Genomic DNA, 20,019 nt, shown 5'->3' on the forward strand with positions numbered 1-20,019 from the left:
TCCCTGTTAAGCGTTTTTGACTCGATAGAATGACAGCTGATTTCCCAAAGCCAACTAAGAAGAAGAAACGAAATCACAGCTGACATTTCCTTTGAACTATACCCAAACAGCTGATGAAATAATCGAAGCACGCCATTTTTTGCGCTTTACAGCACAATTCTGTGCGTTAACAGCACTCTGTAATTGTTTCTCGTTCATATAAATTAGAGCAGTCGAGAAAGCGGATTTGCTTTTACGAACAGTTTATCTGGTCTTTAAGTTTTTCGAACAGATAGCTATCAGGGACTTTGACAGGGACTCGAGAAACCGGCCCTAAGTACCTTTCATTACATTATATTTCGATAACTCTTTACGCCAGAACTCCGAAATTTGGTATTTTAAAGTTCGAGCTAATTGGTAACACTGTCAGGTAGACGGTTTGCCGACTGATTTTTTGTAGCTCATTTTTTCGATAGGTTTTATAAAAAGAATATTTTTAAATATAACTCGAAGTAAATATAAAAATCGTAGTATGCAGAAAGTTCATAAAATTCATTAGAGTTGTCTTAAATAAAGTTATATTTTTGGGAAACATTTGTAAGTTGGTTAATTTTATCAAAACGTCCGGCAAAATACGGGGGATTTAGAAACCGTCAACAATGACGTCTGTGACACCGAGATTTGCTATTCGGGGGAAACTCGGTTGGAATGGTTTTCTGTGACACCCCCGTGTAGCATTGTAGAAAGTAGCCGTTATTTTGTAACGATGAATTTGATGATCTCTTGGCGACGACTTCCCTTGGTGACAAAGTTCTGCTGTCAGCGACGTGGAGATGATTTTGTAGCCAGCAAGTTTTCTTCCCCGTTTTCTTCCCTATTTTATCCCAGTTTCGAGATATTAAAATTGCAATCTAGCACCATCCGGCTTATTTGCCAGTTTTAGGAAACTACATACGTATCCATAATCCAAATTATTGGAGTTGAATGCTTAATTGCAATTTAATTCAAGGCCCTTTTGCAATATTCCTCTTTATATTGCTGGTTTTTGTTAACCCTAGTCAAAGCTAATGATAATATTATTATTTCTTGTGCACTTTTTTTAATATTTACATTTTTACGAGTATTTTTGCTGGACTCGAGGTCATTCATAGTTGGTTATAAATAACTCAACAGTGTCTAGCATTTCAACACACTAGACTCGAACCGCTAAAATTGGCCCCCTACATATTTAAAATGCTATTCCTTCACTGTGTTTCCTCAGCTAAAATACAAATTTAAAATTATAATACATATACTTTCTCCTACATATATTATATTACATACAGCATATCCTACAGCGAAAATATTCCAACTTCTAAAAGTTTTCCGTCGGTTAACCGAAATATAAAATAAATAAAATTACAAGACCTACGAAGAAACCTTGACATATTCCAAAAGTTGTTGCGTGCAAGTTATCTAAAGCGGTTCCACTTATTGAATTAATAAACAAATTTTTAAATTCAATCTCAGCTATGTTGCCCTTGCCTTCAGCGACTCTGCTATTGCCTTTGTTTAAGAGTCTGCCTTTGCATTTTCCATTAAGATAGATTAACCAATCGTAAAGTAAACACGAGCTTCCGTTTGAAGCCCAAGCTCTCACGTTCGACGCCAAAAGTATTGAGTTCCGATTTTCAATCAAAATTGCATCGGTCAGCATAATTTCATTTAAAACGAGATGCGAAAATTTTAGGATAAGCTTTCATTTTAAACAAAAATCAAAGTTTTAGAAGCTTAAGAAAAACAAGATAGAACGCTATAAAAAATACAAGGAAAAATATTTTGAAATTTTTTTTTTACAGTTATTATTAATTTTGATTGAGGAACAACTTTCCATTAAAACATTTTTGTCCCAGGAAAAAAGTTGAAAATTTGACTTTCACAAAATTTGCTAACTTTTCAAAGGGTGCTTAATGGGTTAAGAACATTTTCGTTTCATTTAAACGGAATTGAAGTGCTCTTTCTATAGGTGGCAAAAGTTTATTATATAAGTTTAAAATATGAGTACAGTTAACATTAAAATTTGTGAAAATACTTTTGACCACCCCTGTATATAAAAAAGACATAAAAAATAAAAAATTAAAAAAAAGAATACTAATTTTACACTTTAACAGGTAAATTTCCACAAGAGTGCTACACCTGAGGGACACTACACCAAAAGACGCATCAACACACTAATTGCTTAAGTATATTACAAATAATACATTTAAGCACACACATAGAACACAAGGCACTAAGAGCAGATTTGTTTCTCCAGAAGTAATAATAAACTAATTTTATGCCGAATATTTCAAAAGTCAAAAGCCTACTGCCAACTAATAAGATTACTACTAGAGGCGGTAGTAAGAGACAGATCCCTAGCGAACCAACACCAGGAAAATTCTCTATCCCTAAGACCAATTATTACACGCTCACCCATGACCATGGACACTAGTAACAATTCCACGCCAGACCTGCCTCAATGAGGATCCCAGACGTAATTACCTTCTTGCCTTCATACTCAGGGCACCCATTTACGCTGAACGAGTTTATCAACAACAAATAATTCTGATGATCAGGGGCACGGATCAGACTCCGTATGCCTAAATGTTGCTTAGAGTTATTAGACATACAATAGAAGGAAAGGCGAATGGGGCAGTCATCGCGTCAGGAGTGAACTTAATTTGGGACGACATTATGGACGCTCTAATTAGACACTGTAGGGATAGGAGAGACGAAAAGATTGATCAGATTCCCTGATTGTAACAGATCATCATTAATCAATAAGAAAATGGGAACGCAATGCCGGAGTTTTGGCAGCACACCGAGTCTCAAACACTTAAACCAATTCATTAAAATACACTTTAAAATAACATAATAAAAAAAATCTGCTTAGGATTAATAATTAAAAAACACTATTTTACTCTGACATCTTTTTTTTCAATTACTTTTTTTTCTTTCTTCCTTACGGCAAAGGAAATGTGAGGTTAAACGGCGTTTTTCGGCTGGTTTTTCGCGATGGGTTTTACTTCCCTTTCGGCCACACTTTAAAGGGTTTTTCTCTTCAAACTTCTTTCTCACATTTAACGGGGTCGGATACTGGGAAAATTTAGACCCTCACTCAAGGCGTTTCAGCACTTTTAAGCCCTTTGTCCTCCCGCGATTCTCTCGTGGTTCCGCGCCGATCGTAAGTCTCGCAGCAACTGGTAGCCCTTTCCGAAATAGAACTCCAATGAGAACTTCTGGCTCAGCTACTTGCAGTTTCAAGTGTTCCCGCCGGTATTGAATATCGTAGATTCTGGTCTTTTATCGCCGAGCCTATAAATCACATAAAGTGCTACTGATCGGACCCGTTGATTTTCTTCCACTTATTTTAAACTCACCCCCAATATTAGGACTCGGCCGAAATGTTTAAATTTGGTTGCCTTATCCCTTCGAAAATCTTCCCTATATAGGCTCGCTCAGCTCAAGACTTTTGGCACAGTTGGTCCACTGACTTTGACGATTCACTTCTTGATCGGTGGAAGGTTCAAATAGAAAAGAACGCTGCTGGCGGCAAGCCCCTTAACAGCCAAAATGGCAAACGCTCTCAGCAAAAATCAACTGACATTTCGCCCTGAACTATTACGCTTTCTCTTACCCCTAACCCTAGTTCGGCAACCACCCCACAGATGACGCCAGCTACGATCCGTTCCCACTTTACTACCAGCGGTACAGACAACACAGAATTTTTGAGAAAAGAAGTAGAGTATTTAGGCCACGTAGTCACTCAGCAGGGTATTAAACCGAACCCAGGGAAGATCGAATCGATAAAGAAGTTCGAGATTCCCAAGACCAGAAAGCAGATCAAGTCATTCCTGGGGCTGTTGGGATACTACAGAAAAATCATAAGGGACTTCGCGGCTATAACAAAGCCATTAATAAGACAACTAAAAGGAAAGAAGGCCGAACAAGTGGATCAGGAATACAAAGGAGCATTTGAGGTGTGCAACGATCCGATTTTACACCTGGCAACGGACAGACTAATAGCATACGCTAGTAGGACCTTATCGGAAACAGAAACAAACTATGCGACCATCGAAAATGAGATGCTTGCCATCATCTGGGCAATTAAGCATTTTAGGCATTCTGTTTTTGGCACGAAGTTTAAAATAGTCACTCATCATAGACCATTAACCTGGCTCATGAGTGTAAAGGATCCCGATTCCAAACTCATAATGTGGCGACTTCAGATGCTGAAGTACGATTATGAGATTGTATAAAAGAAAGGTTCTTTGGAGGAAGCCTCAGAGGTAGCGACTAACGGCGAAACCATTCATTCCGCGGGGGAAGATCTGCAATTGGGATTCCCAATATCAGAGAGACCATTGAATAAATATAACATTCAAGTGGTAATACAGGAGGGGAGAATACCCAGGGTAGTAAAGCTAATTCCATTTAGGAATAAGCTGGGAATAATCTGGACTGGCAATAACATTAATTAATAGCATTAAACAATTGGCCGTAAACTAAAGGAAATTCTAAAGCCAAATGAGTAGGTCAGAAAAGCAGTTAAATCATCACTAAAGTGATAATGCATCCCAAGACAATTATTTGCGCACTGTTCCGGGTTAGAATAGTATTTAAGCTTGTACCAAATTATCAATAAAGTTAGTTATCAACTCAACCACATTAAGTGTACCACTTCTTCTAGTGATTCAACTCCCGCGCAGTGCCGTACAAAGCCTAGTCTGCAAGTCCGTAGCTAACTCTACACCGTCGCGACTAGTTGTTCGTCCTGTCACTTCCGCCTATCCAACACGGTTCTTAGCCCGTCCCTCGAAGGCCTGCCCAACACGGTTCTCAGACCGTCAGCCACCTAACACACGGTTCCTAGCCCGTCAAGCAACAGCCACAAAATCCTACTCACAACCTTCTGGAACATAACTCAACGGTTCCAAGGCGTCTCCGTGCCAATAGTGCAAGTAGTACGATTAGGCAGAAGACCCATCTGTGTGCCATCAACTTCGCGTAGGCACAAACATTGGTGAACCCGACGTGATTACAAAAACGTGCTCCGAACTAGGAACAGATTTTCAGTTCATCCCGCCTAAAGCCCCTCATTTCGGGGGGCTCTGGGAAGCAGCTGTAAAATCAGCAAAACATTTACTAAAACGCACTGTGTCGACTGTGGACTTGACTTACGAGGAATTAGAAACAGTCATCATCGACATAGAGGCAATTGTAAAATGCATGTATTGTGTATCGAATACCCACTGTACCAATACTTACATTGTGCAACAGTGTACTAAAATATATAAAAAGTCCCGGCCATCAAACTCAAGTGGCCAGCCGAAATATGATCATGCCTCAGAGCTTAACATGGGAAATGCAAGTGTCAGCATATTCCCACTGCCTGAGTGCACATATATACAGTACATGTGTATACAACTTCTCTCGCGCTCTTAGCCTTATGTGTGAGCATAGATATTCACATATATTGTTCTTATATACATGTAGCCGCTGCTGACCGCTGCCGGCGTAAGCCGACAGCTCAGCCGCAAAATACTTATTGTAAGCGAGCACTCTCAATCTGAAACTCAAATAATAAAGAACAATATTGGCCTGTTGGTCATCGGATATATTTTGTGTTCATTTATACTTAAAACAACTAACTGAAATATCTCATGGCAACTTCAGATCGTACATGGCGACCGTGACAGGACAATATTGTTCTTTATTATTTGAGTTTCAGATTGAGAGTGCTCGCTTACAATAAGTACAACAATAAGTAACAACAAACTCAAAAGGATTAGTATCAATAGAACTTCTTTCAAATAAATACGCTATACCACACAATTTTCATTTAGTAGATGCACAATTTCCGATTCCATGTGATGGAATAATAGGAATAGATTTTATGAAAAAATATAATTGTCAAATAGACCTCACACCAGAAAGCGATTGGCTTATCTTGAGACCAAGCAATATTTGTAATACTATCAACATTCAAATACTTCATACACTTGAAAACAATTTAACAATTTTACCAGCTAGATCCGAAGTTGTCCGAAAAATTAATTTACAATCAGCAACCGGGTATATATTCATACCAAACCAAGAAATAGAAAATGGAATTTTTATTGGAAACTCCATCGCAGATTCTAAAAATACATTTATCCGAATTCTTAATACAACTAATAAAGACACAATAATTAAATTAGATGCAATAAAAATTGAACAACTCTCGACCGCTCACTCCCATCTCTTCCAGCCCTCGAGATTTGGCAGCCTTGACACCTGGACATTTTCTGATCGGGGGACCACTTACGGCGTCTCCAGATATCCATAAAAGAGAAGTTCGATCCGGACAAGTGACCAGGTGGAAGCAGATCGATAAAATCAGACAGGTCTTTTGGAAACGTTGGAGTCACGAGTACCTACACGAGCTGCAAAACCGAGCAAAATGGACCAGTGATCATAAAGGAAGACAATGCACCTCCTCTGCAATGGCAGCTGGGAAGAATTCGAATTCGAATTCGAAGAAAAATAAGTTAGAAATCATACATGAAGAGGTACTGGATGACGCATTTATAACCTATAATAACGCTGTTCATTCAGCTACTAAGTTAACACCACAAGAACTGTTCACAGGAAGAACACAAAAGTTCTTGAACAACGTGTCCTTCAACAACGCACACGACTACTTGCACTGATAACGTTCAGTGGGTGTAAGACCATGATAATGGACGTTATTTATCATGGTCTTAGAAAGGCAATAGAAAAATTCGGGTCGACAAAGCTGAACTTGGAAATACCCCAAATTGAAGCCATGCTGAAGAACTGAACCACCCAGGAATTGGGGAAACATGAGCTGAAGAGGAGGATATTTCCATGATATGAAATCGTGGCCCGATATACATCCGCTCCAATTACGGCCGTCCCGCAAGATCAGCACTTTTTGTAAACCATAAATAACACTATGCAGCATCAAAAATGAACCTCGATGAATGCTATATTTTTGGATTCGTTACGAATTCCCAAGTTAAACTGCGTTTTCCAAAAAGTTCCCCGACGCAAGGATTCTTAGCAAAAGGACCTCAAAGTTCGAAAAATGCTGTAATTGACCAACTTTGCGGAGCTCTTAGAGGCAAATGGATGCATGGCTTGGTTCGAAGTTAAAGTTTTTTAAAAGATACACCCTTTATCTTTCAAACCCCATACATAAAATAATTTTAGGATTTTTTTTAAGGCAGAAATAAATTCCAAAAAACATAGTCAAAAAACTGAAAATCATACAGCTGCGGTCAAAATAGTAGCAGTGTTGCCGCCTAGTGTTTTTAAAAGTTTGATGTTGTAATTTTTTCTTATCCAATTAGTCTAATAGTAAAATTATAATCAATACAATATTACCAGGAAAAGATCAATTACAACAACAAACTTTTAAATACACAGGGCGGCAACACTACTACCATTTTGACCGCAGCTGTATACTTTAATGTTTTTTAACTATGTTTTCTAGAATTTGTTTCTGCCTTAAAAAAAATCTTAAAAATTTTTTAAGTATAGGGTTTAAAAGATAAAGGGTGTATCTTCTAAAAAACTTTAACGTAGAATCAAACCATGCATCCATTTGCCTCTGAGAGCTCCGCAAAGTTGGCCAATTTCAGCATTTTTCGAACTTTCAGGTCCTTTTGCTAAGAATCCTTGCGTCGGGGAACTTTTTGGAAAACGCAGTTTAACTTGGGAATTCGTAACGAATCCAAAAATATAGCATCCATCGAGGTAAATTTAAAAAGCACTAAAAATGCTGCACAGTGTAATAGAGCTCGAAATAAAGCTTCCCTTTGAATTTTACCACTGAATTAAGCAGACGTCTTTATTGAACTAATCACTGGCATTCCCTGCAACATATTCAAGAACCTACTACATTTTGATAACACCGAACTCGAACGCCACGGTTCTAGGCTCTTCCATGTTTTTGATGTGTAGCTGCGTATCCTTGTGTTGTGTCCTTGTTGGTGTATCTTTTGAGGTTTATCCTTTACGGTATATCCTTTGTAGTATCCTTGGTGGTATGTTTTCCTTGTGATTGTATCCTTGTTGTGTATCCTTTGTGAATATCCTTGTTGCCTGGCGTTATCCTGGATGACTCTAGCTTCGGCCTGACGCATAGTCCAGTTGCCTCGCATATCCTTAATGTTGTCCCTCTGCCGAACAGTGGGGCGAAAAAGCCAAAAGTCTGCATTGCATCAGCAGAGCCCTATAGCGATTATCTTTTGATGAGGCAATGAAATATTCGGCTGGCCAAAGCTAGCTTCCTTTCTTGTTTTAAGCTCATAACACTTATTTGCAGTCCCTGCTGCGAAATGTGCAATCATCGATTTTCTTGCGACGTTTAAGGTGCGGTGAATTGCTGTCTGTTATTTGTGGGGAGTTATTCAATACCTCACAGTTAAGAAGTCAGCCTTTTCGGGTTGAAGCCGCGGTCATATTTAATAATAAAAAGTTAGTTAGTGAATTAAGGTTAATCACGAAAAAGTAAAATTTAAAAATAAAAATTTTTTTTTTAAATCAACGACGACGATTAAAATTTAACTTTTCCCTTCTTTTCAGCATCACATCATTCTGAGGAAAGCTCTATGTCGTTGGATTTTAAGCTGCCTTAGCAGTGAACAGCAACAGCAACGCGAGTGCCAGCTATGAAGATTCCCATTCGCCTTTCCAATTCATTCTTATATATTCCACTTAATCACACATGGTAGTTCTTTGTTTAGGAATGAATAAACATTCATTATAATTCTTACTATCATCGAACGATCTTCTTCTTTTATTCAAACGGAAAAATATATACTTTTACACCGAAGCTAAGAAAAATAAAATCTGAATAAATTAATTTATTAACAAAAAAATATAGATGGATTAATTAGTGCAAGTGTACAAATTCAAGTGTTTACTCAAGTTGCTACCGAATATGTGCACATTAAACGCTGATAAGGCACCCGGATCGCCTTGGCGCTCAACCGTGGAAAGTTCCGCGATTCCGAATTCAAAAAACCAATTAATGGACAATAATCCGTTAAAAACGTGCAAAATATACAAAATTGTTTAAACGCAAACAACAAAAAAACAAAACATTTTTCCACAAGTGTTTTTCAAAATAGTATTAAGTGCGAAAATTATTTTGCAACAAATTGGATCTAGCGGAATAAAATTCTTTTAAGCAGTAAATTTTTTGTTGAATGAAATAAATAAATAAATAATTAAAATAATAAAATAATTAATAATTAAATTAAATAATAAAATAAATAAATAAATAAAAATAAATCGAGTTTGGAAAAGAACTACTGGAGGATAAAGAATCAACGAGTAGCCAGCAACGGATTTCATCACAACGATTCGCCCCGCAGGAAAACAATACAAGATTAAAAAAAAAAAATTGGTAGAAGCAAACTTCAAAAAAACAAGAAAACAATGGAATGTTCCAGTTCGGGGATTATTCTAAATAAATTAAATGAACTATAGAGAATGAAAAGGCACAGACGATCGACTTCTAGAAAGCTATAGGAACCTTAAAATAAAGAAATCACAGACTAACGAATCCGCAGGGTATATTTGGAACCGCATCAGTATGTCGAATAGCGTTATTTCTGAATCTCCAAAAGTTAGTGGGCAAAATAGGTTCAATTTCATTGACAAATATAGGAGATCAAGGCCTATGAGGCCCTCAAAATCGAAAGCACTTTGCCTTTGGACATTGTAAAGTCCATTCCCGAACTCGATGGGAAACAGGAGAATAATGTTTCTTTGCGTCAAGCGGCTACTGCTGCATATACCGTCTTTAAGCCTCTTCATGGCAGTTCCAGACACTACCAGGCGGTAGCAATTATACGGAACAAAGTAAGGGGAAATACAAGTAGTATATAAGCTTGTACTAACTTCAGAATAAATCAGTTATCACTTCATCTTATAACTCCGTGGTTCTACTTTCTGACCTCCTGGAAGAGGCCTCGTAACTACAAGGACCGAGTTCCTTATTTATTGGTCTGCATTTATTGGTCTGCAAGCCACGCTTGAGATCAAACAGATACCATGAGACAAGGTGAATGCAGGATCATAAAAGTTTCTATGTTAAATTAAGAATAAAGTTCGAACAAATAAAATATATTAAAAGAATCAACCATTGCATTCTCCATAGACTAATCGGGGTCAATACATGGCGACCGTGACCGTGAAAAATGCTTTATTTATCTTTTTAATCAAATAAACCACCTTCTTTATGCATTACGGTCAGCTGATCGCGTAACCGCTTTCCACCACTGATTTCGTGTTTGCGAAAAAAAGAGCCTGTCCACCATGTATCTAATCTGATGTACAATACTTTTTTTTGTCCGTGTGTAACTGTTATTAAATAAGTGAAACCCAAATGTGTCTCAGTTCACTACTTTACAAGTTAATGTATTTGAAATTGATACTTGGGCAACAGTTTGTTTGTGCAAGCTAGCAAAATTAAGGGGTAACGTATAGGTCGGTAGAAATCTTGGGTGATCCTTGGATCACCCTAGTGATTTGATGTGCAGACTCAGCATATACGCCATTACGGGTCGAGCCTCGGCATGGTGAGTTATCCTCTTTTTGCTAGTGTCAGCATTTTTGGCTGACATGCGGTTGGCTTGCCGGTCGCGAATAGCTAGGGTACGACTTATAAGTATGTTTCGTTTATTAAGAAAAAGCGCATTTCTTCATTAAATTGACTCCAGCGAAAGCTGTATTATTATTGAATTGGTTATCGAGCCTTAAGGGCCATTAATAAGGGAGACAAGTTCTCACATCGTATTCTGCACCATCAAGGAACGGCGCTGAGCTCACCAACACAGGTGGTTAGCGCATTATTGGGTGAAGAAGACCAGCCGGCTTTCTGCCACCGATATCAACGCCGCCGCTGCCCCAACCCGCAGCGTAGATCAGGGTATTCTTAACTAAAACAAAATCATTTATATTGTATTTGGACATCAAGTAAAGTACAACGTGAAACTTAAATTTGGGTTTTAAACATCCTGGAAGTTAGCTGGCACCCAAACAGGGACTAGAGTGAGGACATCCGATTAAGTTCAATAAGTGAAAAAATTAATTCGCGCAACTCCAAGTGAGAAAATGTGATAAAGTTTGATCCGCGAAAATTAACAATTACTGTGCAACTCCGCTGACCCAATTTAAAGTCAAAATCAGAGGAACTCCTTCGCAAATTAATTTCGGAAGCTGAAGACGACAACCAGTCGGACTGTTTGGTACGCCTGCAGTACGCAGGATCCTCAGTAGGAAACAAACAAGAAGATATCCGGACTACCGGAAGGAGTAGCTACATCAAGGTAAAAAAAATTTTAATTCGTAAAAAGCTTAAGAGAATTTTCGGGTAATCCATTAGAATTCAGTTCGTCGAAAAGCTAACTTAAAATTCAAATTTATAACTCAAAGAAATTTTAAACTTTTTTCCAACTGCAAGTCGAACTGGGCAACATATAGCCATAATCATTGCAACTCATACAGCAACTCAACGGCTGACGGACTGGCTGACGCGTCAAATCAGCAATAGGCCAGGCACGTCAAAATAAGTGGGTCAGAAAGCAGTGAAGTCAGCACAACACCGATACATGCATTACCCATATAGTTATATACGCCCATATCCGGGTTAGAATAGTATTTAAGCTCGTATCAAAAGATAAATAAAGTTAGTTACAACCTCAACAGCTCAATCAAGGGTCTCAATTCACCGCACCACTTACTCCGTGCCAGCAGTGCGAACTATTACTGTTCGGCTACAAACCCGTCTGTGTATCCATATTCACGTAGGCAGGAACAATTATATTTATATTTGTAGTTTTCATGATATTATTAACATTTAAAATAATTATTAAGATGGACATTATTGTAAGACACACCCATAAGACCTTTTAGGACCTCCAATCCTTAATTGATATATATCAATTAATCCTTATAAATCAGGAACAACAAAGACAGGCTCAAAGACAGGAAATATTCTGTAGTATGCATTTAAGTTATTCAACCCGTGAAACGGTTACACTTATGGAATTAATAAACCAATTTTTAAATTCAATCTCAGCTACATTGCCTTTGCCTTTGTTTATGATTCGGCCCTCGCCTTTTTCGTTCTGCTAAGATAAATAAACCTATCGTAAAGTAAACAATAGCTTCTGTTCAAAGCCAAACTCTCACGTTCAAAGCGTTCAAAGTATTGCGTTCCAATTTTCAATCAAAATTGCATCGGTCAGCATAATTTAATTTCACAATGAGATGGTACAGTTTCAGCATAAGTTTTTATTTTAAACAAAAATCAAAGTTCTAGAAGCTTAAAAAAGAAAGCCTCTGGCCGAGGTTCGTTGAAGAAGATTTTTGAATTAAGGAGTCAGTCTTATTCGGATTGAAACCGGGATCTTTCATAACGAAATAAAAGTATTTCTGGGTTTAACATATAGTTATTAAATGAGAGATGAGATTAAATAATACATCCCTGTTTCTATTGACTTTATACCCATACAATTCCAAAGAAATCAAAAAACATGGCATTAAATGAATTACAAGGCCCTGATGGGCAGATACTCGCAGAACAACTCCAAATATTATTGCACCAGGAACAGAACACAGGATTAAATTTCGCACATGCTCCAAATCAGGAAATTGGTCCCGAAAATCGGGCTAGTCTCGATGTCCTAGATAGGGTACCAGATATAGTAAATAGCTTAAGAGAATTTTCGGGTTATCCATAAGAATTTAGTTCGTCGTATAACAAGAGAGAACGGCTATAGTCGGGTTGGTGTCCCGACTATCTAATACCCGTCACTCAGCTAAAGGGAGTGCGAACGCTGTACTCCGGTTTGGTGTCCCGACTAAAGGGAGCTAAACTAAACAATCGGATTGAGTCGCCGGTGCATTATCAATCAACAATCCAAAGGGCAATTAGAAAACTCACTCAATTAAAATTTTGTAAGTTAAGTTTTTTTAGGTAATACTATACATTAGCGGGCTCACCCCCGGAATTCGCGAAAAAATTATCCTCGATGGACCGCGATTTCTTAAGAATTTACGTGCAAAAAGAATTTGGCGGTCGGCCATGGTTCTCTTGTAATTGAATTTCAAAGTTCCCGGGTTTGCTATAAAAAACAAGGGTGCTTTTCTCATATTTTCAATCAAAGTAATTAAGTTTTAATGAGTTCCTATTAAATTAATATATTGTTTAAATGAGTTCCTATAAAACTATTTAATTGTTTAAATGAGTTCCTATAAAAAAATGTATAATTTTTTTAAATTAAAAGTTTTAATGAAACCTTTTCCGCACCACCATTGAGGTAAAGTTCCAGGTTTTTTCTTTAATAACCTTTTATGGCCTAGATATCTCTCTGCTGAAGTATTCCCGAATAGGAAGTATTTGAAAGAAGTGCGTTAAAAAAAAAAATTTAAAAAAAACTGCGCCGCAGTCAAAAAAAAATTTAAGAAAAAATCGCGCGATTTTTTCTTAAATTTTTTTTGCCTGCGGCGCAGTTTCTTTTGTTCAATATTAAGCTAGTAGTTTCAGCTGAATTAGGGTTGGTGTGTCGCTCAGAAAAAACAAATTCAATCTTTAAGTTTCGTTTTGGGTGGAAAAGACTAAAAGAAAGGTTAAAATATATAATCCTCCTTGGACCGCGATTTCTTCTGATTATCATAATAAAACAAGAGAGAACGCTATAGTCGGGTTGTTGTCCCGACTATTTAATACCCGTCACTCAGCTAAAGGGAGTGCGAACGCTGTGTCGGGTTGGTGTCCCGACTAATAATCGTAACTCAGCTAAAGGGAGTGCGAGGGAGATAGATATATAATTTTTGATTGCGTATAACTTTTTAATGAATGGTCCGATTTGAAAAATGTCTTCTACATTTTGATAGGTATAAATATAAACAACAAAATTGCATTTATACTTTTTTGAAATCTTTAAAGATGTGGGCGCAGGACCCATTTTAAAATCATTAGTGGGCGATTGTGGGCGTTAGAGGGGGCGTGGCGCTCGGCTAAAATAAACTTGCGCTGCGTAGGAAGCCAAAGAATATGTGTGGGAAATCTCAACCTTCTAGCTTTTGTAGTTTCTGAGATCTCAGCGTTCATACAGACGGACAGACGGACAGACAGACAGACAGACAGACGGACAGACGGACATGGCTAGATCGACTCGGCTAGTGACCCTGATCAAGAATATATATACTTTATGGGGTCGGAAACGCTTCCTTCTAGCTGTTACATACTTTTGCACGAATCTAATATACCCTTTTACTCTACGAGTAACGGGTATAAATACACATGTGGTCGTCCATGGTTATGGTTCTTAAGAACTCGCTGTCCATCGAGGATAATTTTTACGCGGTTGTGAGGACTAGTTCCCTATAATACCAATTACTCAGATGTTTGGAATTTTAAATTAGTCTTATTTTGACAAAAAAGGAAAAGCATACTTGTTTTTTATAGCAAACCCGGGAACTTTAAAATTCAATTACAAGAGAACCATGGCCGACCGCCAAATTCTTTTTGCACGTAAATTCTTAAGAAATCGCGGTCCATCGAGGATAATTTTTTCGCGAATTTCGGGGGTGAGCCCGCTAATGTATAGTATTACCTTTTTTTAAATTCAACGTCATTTATTTAATTTGTCTGCGGTTCATTCACACCAGTGGTGAAAACATTTCAATCAAAGGGATTCCTTTCTTCAACGAAGACACAAGGCTATGCTAGAGCTCACGCGACCCAAATCAAAGGAGCTGATGTATTAATTTTCCAGGCAATTGTTTATGAAGCCCTCCTCTGTGGGTTTTAGAAATTGGAGGAACATCATTTTTTTTTGTGGGGAAGTTTCGTGCCTAAGTAGCGCGAAGCATAAGAATAAAAGAAATAGAAAGGGCGAATCCCTGGATGCTGATGAAACTCCTGCAAAAGATTCAGGACTTCAGGACCCTAGAAAAAATTACCTTTTACTTCAGGGACCGAAAATAATGATTATTTTTTTTGAGTAAAAAATAAAAATCTCCATTTAATGATTATTTTGTAAACGAAAAAAATATCGCTCAGAAATAATGATTATTTTGTGAGCGATATATTTCGCTGAAAAATATCACTCAAAGTGTAATTGCATCCGACCTACGCGGAATTTTACAAAGATTTAAATGAGTTAACACCCATAATTACAAAAGTAAGACAATTATTGGCCAATGCATTACGTATTGTTCTTGTTGTATGCACTTGGCTGGGTTCGATCAACTTTGGGAATATGCCATTCTGCATTTCTGACCAATGCAATAAAATTTGTTCTTGTTGTATGCACTTGACTGGGTTCGATCAACTTTTAGAATATGCTATTCTGCATTCCCACGATCGCTGACCAAAAGGTGCAAGCTCAGCGCACGTGGCTAAGCCCGTGTGAACTTTATCGAGGTCATTGGTTGCACATCGGCGACATCGACAAAAAGTAATAACCAATCAGAAGAAGAAACGACAACAGAAGAAGCGGCAGAGACGGTGGCAGCGATGGATCGACGCGTAGTTGTAATCAATAATTGTTTAGCTTAAGTAGAATCATTTCTTAATACAACTCAATAAAAAAAAGATTGGTTTTTTTATAATCAAATTAACTACATTCTTTTAACTAATGTGCTCTTGTAGGTAGAACCACAGAGCACATATTCAGTTAAGAAAAAAATAAATTTTCTTTGAATAAACCGCTAAAAAAAAATATAAACAACTTTTTGTATAAAAAACACTTTCTGTGGGAATCGAACTCGTGCTTACAGCTCGGTGGACCAACACACTAACACCCAGCCCACATGTCGGGTTGGATCTAAGTGGAATAGTTCATAACATCTTGTTAAGTCGTTTTACTAATATATAAATGACATAAAGTCCTAAGGTTGATACAACTTTTTGTGTTTATGCATACCTCTTGTAAACTAAAAACCGCGTTTTAAACAGTTTATACAAAGAAATCTCCTTCTTTTGTTAACTCGATGTGTGCTCCGTGGTTCTACCTACAAGCAGAAATTTAAAACTTTGTAAAATTCCGTACAGAATGGCTGCAATCGCATTTTGAGTGATATTTTTGAGCGAAATAATATCGCTCATATAATAATCATTATTTCTGAGCGATATTTTTTTTCGCTTACAAAATAATTATTAAATGGAGATTTTTATTTTTTCACTTATAATAATTACGGTACCTGTTTTACTTTAAAATGCACCAGAAAATAATTAAACTAGCTTAAACATTAAGGAAAAGCAAAAAAATTTGTATGTGATTGTCGGCGATTAATATTTTGTGAACTTATTAAGAGCTATCTTTAAAAGCTGTGATTTGTTAAGCATTTGCAAGATTACAGTTTTCAAATAAGTTTTAAAAATAATATCGCTTTAATTTTGAATTCCTTACGAATTCCCAAGATAAGGTGTGTCACTTTAAAAAAACTTTAACAGCAAAACAAACCATGAATCCGTTTGCCTGAAAGTTGGCCAATTTCAGCATTTTTCGAACTTTGAGGCAAGATTTCTAGGTTTAAGAATGAAATTTTTATGAGTATAGCTAAATTATTAAAATAAAAATATCTTAAATAGGAAATCATAAGTGTTTATTCTTTCTATTGTTTATTTGCTTTTAATTTGGATACCATTCGAGGTAATTATTAGGATGGAATCCTAATTCGGCTAATTTAAGACGACCTTAATTTTGGCCTTTCGATGATTGGACGTCAGCAGGTAAAGTTTCGTCAGCATTTTATCCGCATCAGCCGTGTTCATGGCAAACACCTGGACCATTCCCGACTCGTGAAGTCGAGCTGACACTCCTGGCAATTCCTTATCCACATAGTAGACGTATTGCATCTCACTAAGAAATGGACCTGGAGAAAGGGCGCAGGTCCCACTAAATTCTGCCAAAGAAACTCTCCAGGGAAGGAAGGCAACGGAGAAGAGACGTAGATGCAAAAGATTGTGGTGGGGTTCGGCCTTGAAGTTCTCCTTTCCCAGAATTTTGGCCACGATATCGCGTTGGGTCTCGGACAGCATGGCCTTACCTCTTCCGTTTATAATCATCAAAGTGCCATTGGCCCAAATCCAGCCTATTTCGGTGGACCCATATCGCACCTCAATAACATCTCTGACGCTATTGTAAACAGCGTTATCGAGGCTCTTTGCAGCTATTTGAAGATTCAAATTTGTGTTCATTTGCACGGTGCAGAACACTTTGCAGTAGTTTATTACAATGGGCAAGCGCAGGCACTCGACATTTCGCTTTGTAGGACGTCTTAGGATCCTGATCTTCTGGAGGCACTTCTCCTGATGAACTGGTAAGGGCGGAAGCGGCAAAATTCTCTTCAGATTATCCGAGCCATATTTTAGTTTCCACTTGGAGTGGAGTACTTCGGCATGGAGATCCTTGTATTCTGTCATGTAGTGGTCGAGGATATCCTCAAAGTCCTGAAGGCGAACTGTGGAAGTCATTCCGTGATAATTTCGTGGCATCATTATATCCTTGTTTAGCTCGTTTTCGAAATCAATGGGTCCTGGTTCTGTAGAGGCTGGCTTTGAGCACTCCTCGTTGTAAATTAAATAAAATTGCTGGGAAACAGTCTCATTACATAGCTGTAGCCAGTCCTGGCTAGCAGCCTCGTCCTGGGGTTTTGGCGGTACTGATCCAATATCTTTAACCTCAAGAATAATCGGACGTTCTGGTACTTTGGCTTGGGGATCCTTGTATTCAGTCATGTTTTGGTCGAGAATGTTCTCGAAGTCGTCGAGGCGAATTGTGGAAGTCAATCCGTGATCATTTCGTGGCATCATAAGATCCTTGTTTAGCTCGTTTTCGAAATCAATGGGTCCTGGTTCTGTAGAGGCTGCCTTGGAGCACTCCTCGTTGTCAATTAAATGGAATTGCTGGGAAACGGTCTCATTACATAGCTGTAGCCAATCCTGGCTAGCTGCCTCGTCCTGGGGTTTTGGCGGTACTGCTCCAATATATTGAACCTCAAGAACAATCGGACGTTCTGGTCTAAGCTCATTCAGTGAAACTGCTTTAAATGGATCTTCAATATTTATTACAGGAATGTCTTCATCGGATACCAGCTCTATATCATCGTGCACTTGCTTCACTTGCGCGGTACGAACATTTTTGGGCTTCAACAGCTCCAAGATGATGTCCCGATTTTTTTCAAGGTCTCTGGCTAAGCTCAATAGCATATCATATTCCTCTATATCACTCAAAGGTTCGAGAAGTTTTTCCGATTCTATCCAATCCTTCATGGCCCGCTCTTCTTCAACACCGATAGTCATGTGCTCGAAGACGAAATCTTCATCGTGAGAATTTTGGTTCTGCTGGGTGTCATTATTAAATTTGCTGTCCATGTCCCAATAGATCAACCCTTCCGCAGGATTTTTTTCTTGAGACTCAACTATTTTCGACGGAGTCTCCGTGGACGTCAGACATTCCACAATTTTAGGAGGTGGAGTCTTGGGTCTTATCGGACTTATCATACAACACAAGGGCCACTCTGCTTCTGAGAGCGGAACCAAACCCTCCTTTAGGTCCTCGTACATTTTCCAGATATCCTCCGACGAGGGCAGATCAATAGGCGATATGGGTCGAAAGTTCTGGGCAATTAACGACTCTGGCTCCACTTTCGGTGGTGGCTCTATATCGACAGGAGATTTTTGCACTATCTTGCTACTTTTTGCCGACTCTTTCACCTTGTTCTTGGTGTGCAGTCGTCGCTTCCTTACTTTCCTAGATGCAATTGACGGTGGCACTGGTGTCACGTCGGAAATCGCGGGCATGGGCTCAGAACTCTCGTCGACATCGGCAACACACAACTTGGTGGGCAGCGGTTTTGAAATCGGGGCACTAAAATGGTTATCAAAATGTATAATTATTTACCACATTTATTTCACATAGCTTACCAGGATAAAGGAGGTCGGAAGGAGGTGTCTGTCTGTGTGGAAAAGTTTATTTCTGGTTTTTCTAAGGGCAGAGACTCGCTAAATAAAAGAAAAGAGGGATACATGTTATTAAAGTTGTTTGGACTTAAAATAAGTTTTTGATACCGCTTTTTTCTGGACGAAATATTCCGAGGGGTTTTCTGCTTTGGTCGCGCTGTCTTAGTAATCTTTCTCTTGCCTCTCTTGGTATCCATATATTCATGGCTGGTTGAGGGTTCTTCTTTTCTGGTTCCTAGTTTATTTTCTTGATTTCTGTCCTCCAACTCAAGTTCCTTGAGCATATCATCGCTAAACAAATGCTTCATAAACTCTTCATCCACTTCACTATCTGAATCTGATAAATTCATGATTATGACGGTCCTTCCCGATTCGACGAAAGTCCCAGGTCTGCTTTCGAGAAAATGAATTATCAGACGTCAGATTTCCTTATTTTTCAACAGTGTTGCTGCGTTACCAACTGTCAATTGATTAACTTAGGAAAACTTATCTTTGGAATAAAAAATCAACTTTTCGTTTTTTTTTTAACTAGTTAGATGGATTTAATTTAAAATTGTTGGATATTATTAAGTGTCATTTAAATAAGAGAGACTAATTTTTATAGCCGATACTATCGGCTAATATATCGGTGGCAAAGCAAACTCTATTCCATTTTGTTTTTACATTTCGCTTAAGAATTAAAACAACCCGTCCCCTGGGAATTTGGATTTTAAATTATATAAGACCATACTTCTCCCTTAAATGCAGTTGTTTTTTGAACATTTTTATTTATTATTAGGGGAGAAGTGGGCTCAAATAGTACAAGGGCAACAAAAATATGTGGCCCTAGCCGGCAATCGGCTCGTTTAAATTGCGCGCCGTGTTTACTGAAGGTTACTTAGAACGTTAGAGGGCTGCATTAAAAATTTGAGCTTAAATCCATCCGTCATCAGTTAAAGAAATTACGAACCAATTTCCATCAATGTCAAAGTTCTGAAAATCGTCTCATTCTGTTCGGGACTTTTTATTGGACATCGGTCTGTTATTAT

General features: G+C 38.1%; 1 protein-coding gene across 1 annotated transcript; it reads right to left on the reverse strand.

Moving 5' to 3' along the window:
- Positions 1-16,623: 16,623 nt before the first annotated feature.
- LOC108058855 (uncharacterized) lies at positions 16,624-19,422 on the reverse strand. The gene is made up of 3 exons (XM_070218568.1): positions 19,100-19,422; positions 18,956-19,033; positions 16,624-18,899 (listed from the first exon to the last, which is right to left on the reverse strand). Exons 1-3 carry the CDS (start codon positions 19,339-19,341, stop codon positions 16,709-16,711), a joined length of 2,511 nt encoding a protein of 836 aa, XP_070074669.1. The 5' UTR covers positions 19,342-19,422; the 3' UTR covers positions 16,624-16,708.
- Positions 19,423-20,019: the final 597 nt, after the last annotated feature.

This window comes from Drosophila takahashii, chromosome X (genome assembly GCF_030179915.1).
Source record: "Drosophila takahashii strain IR98-3 E-12201 chromosome X, DtakHiC1v2, whole genome shotgun sequence".
Lineage (NCBI taxonomy): Eukaryota > Metazoa > Arthropoda > Insecta > Diptera > Drosophilidae > Drosophila > Drosophila takahashii.